This window comes from Erinaceus europaeus, chromosome 1, assembly GCF_950295315.1.
Source record: "Erinaceus europaeus chromosome 1, mEriEur2.1, whole genome shotgun sequence".
Lineage (NCBI taxonomy): Eukaryota > Metazoa > Chordata > Mammalia > Eulipotyphla > Erinaceidae > Erinaceus > Erinaceus europaeus.
This window is the reverse complement of record NC_080162.1, coordinates 11,419,884-11,432,481: the sequence shown is the minus strand read 5'-3', so window position 1 is coordinate 11,432,481 and position 12,598 is coordinate 11,419,884. Positions and strand designations below refer to the sequence as shown.

The 12,598-nt window shown below is 43.0% G+C and overlaps 1 protein-coding gene across 2 annotated transcripts in view; it reads left to right on the top strand.

Annotated features, from left to right (window-relative positions):
- The window catches only part of CCDC6 (coiled-coil domain containing 6), a 146,888-nt gene that overhangs the window by 85,308 nt on the left and 48,982 nt on the right, over nucleotides 1-12,598 (top strand). For both annotated transcript variants that reach the window (XM_060191149.1, XM_060191067.1), the window contains exon 3: nucleotides 5,787-5,915. In XM_060191149.1, coding sequence (XP_060047132.1) covers nucleotides 5,787-5,915 — 129 coding nt within the window. The remainder of the gene's footprint in view (nucleotides 1-5,786; nucleotides 5,916-12,598) is intronic.

Here is a 12,598-nt window from a genome sequence, read left to right as displayed (position 1 = left end):
ACTAGCTTGTTTTATACTGAATTAATGCTACACTTGTATTTTATTTGAATGGCTTTTGTTTCGGTTCAGGACCTTACTGAAAAGCTACTCATAAAATGTTCAGAATTTTGATTAGACATTTAAAACTATTAAGTTTTGTATCCGTCTTGAAAAATACTTTTGAGAGATAAAATTAAGCTCATTTCTGCTAGCTAGTTTGCACCTCTCTTTTCTTTTTCCATTTCCCCCCCCTCCCTCTATGGTGTTGGAAGCTACAGCTGTAAACATAGATGGGTCAGGGTGTTGATTTCAGCCCCCAGTGGGGCTGGACGTTATATGATAGCTATTTAAAACTGAACCAACTTCTGAATTTTTCTCAACCATACTTTTATGAGGCAAAGTTTACGTATTTCAGTCTCCTCCTCCTTCCTCATTTTATGTATTTTTTAATTACCAGAGAACTGTTGAGTTCTGGTTTACAGCGGTGCTGGGAATTGATCTTGGGAACTCAGAGTCTCAGGCGTGAAACTCATTTGCATAACCATTATGCTGTCCTCTGCAGCCCTCAGCCTTCTTGATCATTCTAAACTCTTATTTCTTGATTTAGGATGGCTAGAGAGTTCATGTATCTCTCTGTGCTTCTCATTTCCTTGGAAGGCAGACCCATGCTTTGATTCTAGCATCCTGTTGAGAAACTCTTTGCCCTGCTCCCACGGCTACATTTCTCTGACACCTGAGAGACGGCAGAGGAAAGCCAGCAGCAGAGATGTTTTGGTTTAGCTCTCTCCTTGGAAGGATGGTGAAAGCTGTGATGCTTTGGCAAAGAAAGTTAGGTCTGGCATCAACATGGATCAACAATGGTAAAGAATGTTCCATCCTCCCAAGGGAGGCTGGACAGCATACTCTGTCTTCCACCTAAGGGAGATGTGTCCTGAAATTTGGGCAGCTTGGAACGTGCCTACTCATGGCCACAGAATATGAGCTGATCTGCAGGGATGCAGAGGTCACATAGGCTCCTGAGCTGAATATGGGCCCCAGACCACATCAAATCGATGGGTCTTACAGTCAACAATATTTATACCCTTTCCCATATTTTGGAGCTACTCTCTTCCCTGACCCAGCTTTCTGGTCCTTTTTCTAGCCATGACATCATCTCCCCACAGAATAATTTGGATCCACCTGCATATCAGATGTCAGGCTCAGGGGAAAAACAAAAACACTAGTATAGTCATGGGCCCTTTGGAATATAACTAAAATAGGCCTACTAGCTATCTACAAAACAGAGACCCTAAAATCTTCATCTGCACTATTCCAGCCTTTAGGTTCATGATTAGTCAACAATTTTTTGGCTCTATATGTTAACTCTTCTTCTACCATGATGCCAACCTGACTTCCCTGGGCAGACGACCCCACCAATGTGTCCTGGAGCCCCGTTTCCCCCAGAGCCCTTCCCCACTAGGCAAAGAGAGAGACAGGCTGGGAGTATGGAACAACCTACCAACACCCATGTTCAGAGGGGAAGCAGTTACAGAAGCCAGACCTTCCACCTTCTGTATCCTATAAGGACCCTGGGTCCATACTCTCAGAAGGATAGAGAATAGGAAAGCTATCGGGGAGGGATGGGATACAGAGTTCTGGTGATGGGAATTGTGTGGTGTGGTGCCCCTTTTTTCCTGTGTTTTTTGTCAGTGTTTCCTTTTCATAATTAAAAATAAAAAAGAAAGAAAGAAAGTTAGGTCTGCAGTTGGTTTGTTGTTTTCTAAATGATGAGTGTAGCCCAGGGACCTTACTTGAGGTCCGGTAATGATACCTTCACCATCAGGTTTTTCTTTACGGTTTGACTCTTGAGAGGAAAAAGCCTCCTGAAATCAAAAGCTATTATAGATTCTACTACTTAGTTTGATCCATATTCTTAAAGGCAATACCTAATCAGGTAGTGATAGTGTTAAACCACCTGTCTGTCTGTATATGTTTTCCTGATAATCAATAACAACATTACCTTTTTGTAGATCAACTGATCTTTGGCAAATTCTGTCTGGTGGGTAAGAGGTTTGCTAAGGCAATTCTTTTTTTAAAATATTTATTCCCTTTTGTTGCCCTTGTTGTTTTATTGTTGTAGTTATTATTGATGTCATCATTGTTGGATAGGACAGAGAGAAATGGAGAGAGGAGGGAAAGACAGATGGGGGACCTCTTGTGAATTGACTCCCCTGCAAGTGGGGAGCGGGGGGCTTGAACTGGAATCCTTAATGCTGGTCTTTAAGCTTTGCGCCACCTGCGCTTTACCCGCTGCGTTATAGCCCGACTCCCTGCTGTAGGCATTCTTTATTGTCTAAATGCACCTCGGGGCAGAAGCATAATGCTGAGTGACATAAAGTAAGGAGGTTCATTCATGTGGCTGTTGAAAACATTGGAGGAAAATACAGCGACTCGTCCCAGTGATTGAAAATTTTAAGACTGTTTTTCTCTTTTTTTTTTTTTGCCTCCACGGTTAACTCTGGTGCTCAGTGCCTACACCGTGAATCCACCGCTCCTGGAGGCTATTCCCCCCCCCCCCTTTTGTTGCCTTTATTGTTGTAGCCTTGCTGTCGTTATTATTGCTGTTGTTGATGTTGTTCGTTGTTGGATAGGACAGAGAGAAATGGAGAGAGGAGGGGAAGACAGAGAGGGGGAGAGAAAGACAGACACCTGCAGACCTGCTTCACCGCCTGTGAAGCGACCTCCCTGCAGGTGGGGAACCGGGGGCTCGAACCGGGATCCTTATGCCGGTCCTTGCACTTTGTGATTAACCTGCTGCGCTACCACCCGACCCCCAGGACTATTTTTCTCTGAAGTCAGTAGATATTATTTATGATGAGAGTGCATCAACAGTTTGAGGGCAAGAATAGTATCTTAACCTTCAATGCCATTTATCTCTTAACACAGACCTGCAGATAGAACACCGAGATAAAAGACAGGTGTTCACAGAATGACAATACTAGATGACAGTGCATGTTCTGCTAGGTTCCTGCACCCCTATTGGTTTTTTATTCATCGGAGTCTTTTGTGTCTGAATTACCAGAACTTGTCCTGTTCTCTGGCCATTCTTCTTGGTTCTCGTATATAATTACTGCTTGGTCTTGCAGAACCTGAGTTTTTAAAAGACTACCTGAAAATAGACTTGTCCTTGTAAGCACCTGATTGATCGTATCTCCTTTTCCACTAGGCCTCTGTGAGGTTAACCAGCCCCCCCCCCCTTTTTTTCTTTCTTCTTGGAGTTGTACACCAAGAGCAGTTGGAGGAAAAAACAATATCTGTTTAGTTGACATTTCCAATACTAGAAGACTATGTCAATCTTTAAACTTTTTTTTTTTTTTAAAGCCAAATATTTGTTTTCAGAGCAGTGGAGGTTGTGTTAAATGTATAGAGGGTTGGGAATGACTGACAAACATGGATCAGGATCAACGAAGATTTCTACATTGTTTATAGTACCCTTGGCTAGGTTACAGTGAGACTGAATGAAGTTCAGGGCTGTGATTTGCCATAAACATTTGGACTTCAGTGGATAAAGCATTCAGTTCTTAACCATGAGGTCCTGAGTTCAGTCCCCAGCAGCACATGTACCAGAGTGATGTCTGATTCTTTCTCTCCTATCTTTCTTATGAAGAAATAAATTCTTAAAAACAAATTGGGAGTTGGGCAGTAGCACAGTGGGTTAAGCGCATGTGGTGCAAAGCGCAGGGTGTCTTGTATCTTCCTAACACACTAACAAAAGATAGCTTCATCTGTCGCTGACTTACTATAGCCTTTGAATTGATCGTAAGTCACTAAATTGGTGATCTAGGCACTTGAAGGGTTCCCCAGGTCCTGTCAGCCCTTCTAGCAAATGAATTGAACCCGAGGCCGGTGGCCCATTTGTTTTTGCTTTGCATAGCAGTTGGTTAGAGGCACAGATAGTAAGTAGATAGTTTGTGGATGATGCTTGAAGTCGAGGGTGATATTTGGAGTCTAGTCCCTTTACCTGTGGAACTGGATGATGGATGCACACCTGTTAACGGACACCCTTGTGTCTTCCTAACACACTCACACACGGGAAGCACCTGGAATACAGAGCCTACCTGAAGAAGTGAGTTTGAAGGTAATCACCAAAATGGTGTCATGTTAGACTCTCCCCATCCAAATGAGACCCAGCTTCATGGCTTTTGATAGCCTGTCCTTAATCTCCCCACAGTCCAGACACTTCTCAGGTCTCCCGACTCCCATTCCCTTCAGCGCCTACTAAAATAGCCTTGTTAAGGTTGTTGGGAATATTGCATCAGTGTTCATGAGAATCCCAGTTGTCTTGTGTCCAGTGGATGTCTTTTATTCATTTTTGGATTTGAATATTGGAGTTTATTTTTTAAAATATACTGGAAGCTTGTTTTTCTTAAGTGCGTGAGCCAGCAGCATGGTGGTTCTGCAAAAAGACATCCATGCCCCTAGGGTCAGTCTCTAGCGCCACCATAAGCCGGAATTGAGCAGTGCTCTGACGTTTCTCTCCCTTTCCGTGTCTCTCATGAAAATCAGACTGATAAAATCTAAAATAAAAATAAAAACCAGCAGCTTCTTCGCTCATTCTTGTTTTGGAGGAAATCTGTAGGAAGTGTGATGTCTAATCTCATCAGTGCGAGATAATTAATCACACGGATCTTTTGCCAAAGTATGCTTAGTAGTACATTGGGAAATGGCGTTAAAAATAACCTGCTAAATGTTTTGTTATTGTAACAGCTCTTCCTCTATACACGTTATGTAAGTTTAAGTAAAGCGGATTCACTTATTAAATCCGGACGGTGTGAGATTTCTATTTGTAGATGCATTAAATTTGATGCCTATGGGTGGTGGTGTTTCCAAAGGATAGGTACTTGGAAAGCAAATCACCTTTTAACTTTGTTCTCTCCCTCCCAGTTGTTACCTGCAGAAGCAACCACTGATGTACGTGGTCTTAAAAGTTAAAAGTCGGGAGTTGGGCTGTAGCGCAGCAGCAGGTTAAGCGCCCGCGGCACAAAGCTCAGGGACCGGTATAAGGATCCCTGTTCGAGCCCCCAGCTCCCCACCTACAGGGAAGTCGATTCACAAGCGGTGAAGCAGGTCTGCAGGTGTCTGTCTTTTTCTCTTTCTCTCTCCATTTCTCTCTGTCCTATCTACCAACAACGACATCAATAACAACAATAACTACAACAATAAAAAAAACAAGGGCAACAAAAGGGAATAAATAAATATTTTTTTAAAAAGTTAAAAATCTGGGTGGGAGAGTAAGCAGCATAATGGTTATACAAAGAGACTCTCAAGCCTGAGGCGCCACCATAAGCCAGAGCCAATCAGTGCTCTGGTTAAAAAAAAAAAAAAAAGAAGTCTGGGGACTTGGTGGTGATGTACCCCATTGAGCGCACTTATTACATCACCAAGTGCGAAGAGCTGGGTTTGAGCCCCACCTGCAAGTAGGGAAGCTTCACAAACAGTGAAGCAGGTCTGCTGATATCTATTCTGCTCTCTCCCTCTCAGTTTCTCTGTGTCCTACCCAATAAAAATAGAAAAAAAAGTTGAAATCTGTCTCTTATTATGATTTCCTGCTCTCATGTATTTGCCCTGCACTGTTTGACGTGGTAGTATATGTCTTAACAGACACTGGTTGGGAACAGCTTGCTAAGTGTGCATTTGAATGCATGAGCAGAAATGAATCAAATGTTGGGAATGCCTCTTATTCTCTTGGAAACAACTGTTGAAACCAGTGTTCCACACTTTTGATTTTTTACCTTTGTGTGTGTGTGTGTGTTTTTTTTTTTTCTTAGCTGCAACATGAGAAAGCCGAACTTGAACAGCATCTCGAACAGGAACAGGAATTCCAGGTCAACAAACTGATGAAGAAGATTAAAAAACTGGAGAATGATACCATTTCTAAACAGCTGACATTAGAACAAGTAAGATTTTATGGCTGTTTTCTCTTTTTCTCTATATATTTCCGCCTTCTATCATCAGCTTGTTCTGTGAAACTTTAAGATTCCCCGAGAAGGTAAGTGAAAATCCATTTTGTCAGCCTTCTCTTCCCGGAGTGGAGGATTTCATTTTGGAAGTTGACATTGACAGGTCTACATAGCACCTGCCTTCTGTCCTTCTCTCTACGCCCTCCTCACCTCAGTCAAGTTTCAGGAGAGATGTTGTGATGTCCTGATGTATAGGCAGGAAATGTTATTTGCTTCTGTAGGCGGGGAGAATGAATGTGTGGTTTATTTTTTAATTTCTTTATTGGGGGATTAGTGTTTCACGGTCGACAGTAAATACAGTAGTTTGTACATACATGCAGAACATTTCTCAGTTTTCCACGTAACAGTTCAACTCCCACTAGGTCTTCTGCCACCCCTCCACCCATCCCAGAGTCTTTTACTTTGGTGCAATACTGTTTGTTTTTTAACCAGAACACTGCTCAACTCTGGCTTGTGGTGGTGTGTGTATGTGTATGTGTGTGTGGGGGGGGGGGCGGTGTTGAACCTGGGACTTTAGAGCCTCAGGCATAACCATTCGGCTATTTTTTTTTTTAAATTTTTTATTTAAGAAAGGATTAATGAACAAAAACATAAGGTAGGAGGGGTACAACTCCACACAATTCCCACCACTCAGTCTCCATAACCCACCCCCTCCCATGATAGCTTTCCCATTCTCTAGCCCTCTGGGAGCATGGACCCAGGGTCGTTGAGGGTTGCAGAAGGTAGAAGGTCTGGCTTCTGTAATTGCTTCCCCGCTGAACATGGGCATTGACTGGTCGGTCCATACTCCCAGTCTGCCTCTCTCTTTCCCTAGTAGGGCGGGGCTCTGGAGAAGCAGGGCTCCAGGACACATTGTTGGGGTCATCTGCCCAGGGAAGTCAGGTTGGCATCATGGTAGCATCTGGAACCTGGTGGCTGAAAAAGAGTTAAGATGGAAAGCAGAACAAATTGTTGACTAATCATGAACCTAAAGGCAAGAATATTTCAGATGAAGATCTAGGGTCTCCATTTTGGAAAAAGCTAGTAGGTCTATTTTAGTTACATTCCAGTGGGCCCTGATTTTACTAGTTTTTCTCCTGAGCCTGACATCTGATATGCAGGTGGACCCAGGTTTTTGTCTGGGGAGATGGTGTCATAGTTGGAAAAAGGACTAGAAAGCTGGATAAGTAAGGGAAGAGTAGCTCCCAAGTATGGGAAAAGTATATAGGTATTGTTAACTGTAAACCTCATCAATTTGAACTGGGGCACATATTCAGCACAGGAGTCTATGTAGCCTCTTCATCCCTGTAGGTCTGAGCTCACATTCTTTGGCCCTGGCTAGGAACACTCCAGACTGCACTAATTTCAGAACCCATCTTCCTCAGGTAGAGTACGTTGTCCAACCTCGCTTCGGAGAATGGAACATTCCCTACTATTGTTGATCCACACTGAAGGCCAGGTCCTATAGGGGATAAGAGAGGGGCCCATTATGTTCCTGATGAAGTGGCGAGGGGAATCTGTTAGAGGTCTAGGCCCATCATGTGTGTGTGAATAGGGACCCAGGTGGTGGGATGGCCTGGTATTGAATAAAGAGTTATCATAAAAGTATGCCAGTCTTTTGCCCCTTTTTAGCTTTTGTAGTCCTTACTTTGTCTGACAGGGTTAGTTTTGGAGTGACTGGGAGACGTCTAATAGGTATGTGAGGAGGGTATCTAGGTCTAAGTAGAAAACTGTTTTACTAGGTACTTTAAGGTATCTTTTTAGTTCTTTTTACTTGCTTTATTTATTGACTGACTGCAAATTATTGTGTACTTTTGCTGTAAGGTTTATGTTTCCCCCTGACTTACGGATGCATTTACGTAAGCCCTATCTCACGACCCTGGTCTATATCTAGGTTTTGAGGTTTGTTAAGAAGTGCTCCACCTGAAATGGAATTAAGGAGTCCTATGAGCTAGGAAAGGTCTCCCCAGAGTAGTGAAGCCGAAGGGTTGACGTTCCGTACCTGACGTCTCTGAACACAGTCTGCAGTGAAGCGTGCTGAGGTGGTTGCTGGTTGCATTGCTCAGGTTGTGATCAGCAGATCCGTCGGTACTGTGGTGCTTCTTGATGGAACCAAACTTTTCTTTCAGATAGTCTTCAGAATGAACAATTTCTTTGCATTTGTCTTACTTAAATTATTTTATTTTTTTCTTAAAGATTTTATTTATTAATTAATGAGAAAGGTAGAAGGAGAGAGAGAGAGAGAGAGAGAAAGAACCAGACATCACTCTGGTACATGTGCTGCTGGGGATTGAACTCAGGACCTCTTGCTTGAGAGTCCAATGCTTTATCCACAGCGCCACCTCCCGGACCTCTTCTTTGAATTATTAGCAAACAATGTGCAGCCTGTGTTTTCCTCGCTAGATTTATTGGTGCAGATCTGGAGTCATAGACCTGGTTGTTCTCCCTGGTTCTGCTACTAGTAGGTTGTGTAACCTTGAATGAAGTTCATTGACTTCTCTAAACATATGTTTTCCCACTTTTAAACAGAAGTGAAAGAAAAGACAAAAATTAGCAACAGCAAGGTTAAGAATGCACAGAGTTGGGAAAGCAGCTGTGTGCAGTCCATTCTTATGTTCCTGTTCATATTGATCTTGGACTGCAGTCCTTGCCTCTGGGCTTCACACTGTTCTGTGTACTTTTTTTTCTTGTTGTTGTTGTTTATTTGTTTGTTTTTTAATTTTTTATATTTATTTCTTTAGTTTCCCTTTTGTTGCCCTTTTTAAATTGTTGTAGTTGTTGTTGTTATTGATGTCATTGTTGGGTAGGACAGAGAGAAATGGAGAGAGGAGGGGAAGACAGAGAGGGGATGAGAACGATAGACACCTGCAGACCTGCTTCACCGCCTGTGAAGCGACTTCCCTGTAGGTGGGGAGCCGGGGGTTCAAACCGGGATCCTTACTCTGGTCGTTGTGCTTTGTGCCACATTCACTTAACCCGCTGCGCTACCGCCTGACTCCCTGTTTGTTTGTTTTGCCTCCACGGTTATTGCTGGGGCTTGGTGCCTGCACCACGAATCCACTACTTCTGGTGGCTATTTTTTTTTCCCTTTTGTTGCTCTGGTTGTTTTATCGTTGTTGAGGTTATTGTTGTTATTGATGTCGTTGTTGTTGGAGAGAACAGAGAGAAATGGAGAGAGAGAGATTGACATCTGCAGACCTGCTTCACTGCTCGTGAAGTGACACCCCCCGGCAAGTGGGGAGCTGGAGGCTTGAACTGGGATCCTTACTCTTGCGCTTTGCACCATGTGCGCTTAACCACCGCCCGACCCTCCTGTGCACTGCACACACACACACACACACACACACACACACACACACACACAACACACACCTGTGGGCAGTGACAGTGGCCCATTAGATTGATGTGTCAAACTTTGAAACCTTCTGTTGCCCCTGACCGTCATTCTCCCCAGTGCATTTTTCTAATCCTAGTGTCCTGAGATTTTATTTTCCATAGGGTACAAAATGACCATAGGTTCCTGTTAGTACGTGCTAGTCATATATACTACTACCTCGTTTTCACCTAAAAGTTAGTATAGTCATAGTCCAACTCTTGGGGGTTTTTGTTTTTTATTTATTATTTATTGTTGTTACTGCTGTCGTTGTTGGATAGGATAGAGTGAAATCGAGAGACATAGGGAGACAGAGATGAGGAGAGAAAGACAGAGACCTGCAGATCTGCTTCACCACTTGTGAAGGGACATCCTGCAGGTGGGGAGCCAGCGGCTCGAACTGGGATCCTCACACAGGTCCTTGCGCTTGGCGCCATGTGCGCTTAACCTGCTGCTGCGCTACCGCCTGGCCCCTATTTATTATTTATTATTGGATAGAGCAGAGGGATAAATTGAGAAGGGAGGGGGAGATAGAGACAGAGAGACACCTGTGTCCCTGCTTCAACACTCATGAAGCCTTGCCCCTGGAGCTTGAACCTGGGTCCTTGTGCACTTTACCAGGTGCACCACCACCCGGCCCCTAGTCCAGCTCTTTGCAATGCGACTGCTAATTCCGTTTTTATCATTTAACAGAGCCTTTTGTTCAGAGTTGTCTAGTTTAGCCCAAGTTTGAAATCTTTCAGTGTATCTTAGTTTGTGCTGACTTGTTTTCTTAATATTTATTTTCCCTTTTGTTGCCCTTGTTTTTTATTGTTGTAGTTATTGTTGTTATTGATGCCCTTGTTGTTAGATGGGACAGAGAGAAATGGAGAGAGGAGGGGAAGATAGAGAAGGGGAGAGAAAGATAGACACCTGCAGACCTGCTTCACCTCCTTCTGCAGGTAGGGAGCCAGGGGCTCGAACTGGGATCCTTATGCCGGTCCTTGCGCTTTGTGCCACGTGAGCTTAACCTGCTGTGCTGCCGCCCATGAACTGTTGTGTTGTTCTCCTCCTCCACATCCTCCTTCTTCTTCCTCCTCCTTTTCTTCTTCTTCCTCCTCCTCCTCTTGCCACCAGAGTTATCACGACAGCTTGTTGCCTGCAAGATAAATCCTCTCCCAGGGCCCTTCCCCCCCTTTTTTTATTAGACAAGGGGAGACACAAAATGACACCTGCCGACCTGCTTCACCACTCATGAAGCTTCCTCCCTGCAAATGGGCAACGAGGGCTCCAACCCAGGTCTTCACACTCTGTAAAGTGTGTGTTTAACCAAGTGCCCTGCTCCCCTACTGCCCGGCCCCCCCATACTCATACTGACTTGATCTTATAACCTCAGAACCATTGTGATTGAAAGCTAAGGTTTGAGAAGAACTAAGAGGGTTTTTTTTTTGTCTTTTTTTTTTTTACTTACTCTTTTTTATTAGTCATTTAATATTGGTTTACAGAATTATAACCTGTATAATTCCACATCGTTCCCCCACCAAAGTTCTGTGCCCCCATCTGCCTGCAGCAGAAACTGCTCATTCTCCTCAGGTCACAAATACAGGTTGACTATTTATCTTCTTATCTATCTACCCCTCTCTCCCTTTGTCTGCCTGTCTGTCTATCTCCCATTTTTATTCACTTCTATGGTCCTGCTGTCACGTCCTTTCTAAGTCACACTTAACACCGATTACTGTGAGTGCTTCATTTAATCCTCTTCTTTCTCAGATAAATGAAACAGTGCGGACTTCCTCTGGTGATTTCCACATTGCTTTCCTGTCAGTGATGGCACAAAAACCAGATTTCTGGTGACAAACTAAACTTCATCACTTTTTTTTTTTAATAGACTGATTGACTGACTGAAAGAGAGACACACACACCAAGAGAGAGCCCAGAACACTGCTCAGCTTTGACCTGTGGTGGTGACAGGTTGCGGTCACCAGAAATGCACATCTGAATGTCCCTGTCTGGCCCTAAGCTGATAGTCTTTGTCCTTCTTTTTTCTCTTTTTCTTTCTTTCTTTTTTCTTTCTCTTTCTAGTATTTTCCTCAAGCAGTGAGGGTAATGTTAGTGGTTTTCCCCTACCCCCAAACTATAACAGTAGCCTTGAAATTTCATACCTTCATCCCTTTCAGTTAAAAAAAATAATATATTTTTACCACTCATCTTTTGAATTCAGATGCAGTAGAATTCAGTTCTACTAATTTAGAAGACTGTTTTTGTCTCCACAGTCTACAGTTCCTTATTTTATGGTTCTACCTAACATATTCCCAGGATGGAAAGTTGCTTCAGTAATGGTCAAGTTAAAGCTCTGGAAATTCTTGTTTCAGTTCTTGGGACTCCAACTACTAACTGTTGATACTTGATACTTGCTGATTGGGACTGAAATTCTCGTAGTGGTGGTATTGTGAGAATTTCACTGGGTCACAGACTTCTGGGTGATGACTACTAAAAGTTGCAACAACTTCTGTTCGCAGTCTCCAAAGACTTTGGTAGCAGGAGTTATGACCCCCAGGGTTTAGTTGTGGCCACAAGGTGGAGGTAGTGAACTGGTATCAAGAAAGAGAAGAGCAGTCTTAGTCTGTGCCTGGGAAGAGCATGCATCTCTGTGCCATTTTAAACTAAGACTCTCTGTAAGTCCTTTAAAATGATGTCCAGGGGGTGTGGGGAGATAGCATAATGGTTATGCAAAAAAGACTTTCATGCCAGAAAAAGGAAGGACACTAAGAAGTAGTAATAGACACCTATTACTTGCAAAGGAAGTGAAGGCAGGACCCTAGGAAAAAAATGGGCAAAATATGTAGATATAGATATAGATATAGATATAGATATAGATATAGATAGGAAGTCAACCCCTATCTGTGGCCTTGGGAGAACTAATGCAGTTGCCACTGGAGGAAGATTGGGAGGCAGAATTCTGATGTTGGGGGACGGTGTGGAATTATATATACCCCTATTTAATCTTACAGTTTTGTAAATGACTAATTTAAAAAAACCAAAAACTAAAAAAAGACTTTCATGCTTGAAACACCCAAGGTCCCAGGTTCAATCCCTACCAGCACCACCATAAACTAGAGTTATGCAGTACTTTTCTTAAAAATAAATAAATAAATAATAATAGGTTTAAAGCTTGCATTCTTGTAAAATTAATAACTGTACTTATAGGTTTGTTCCAAATCGATGTCAGTAAAGAAATGAGTTTCTGTAATAGAGTATGTGCTTTGCTAAGTAGGCTTCATACTAGTAA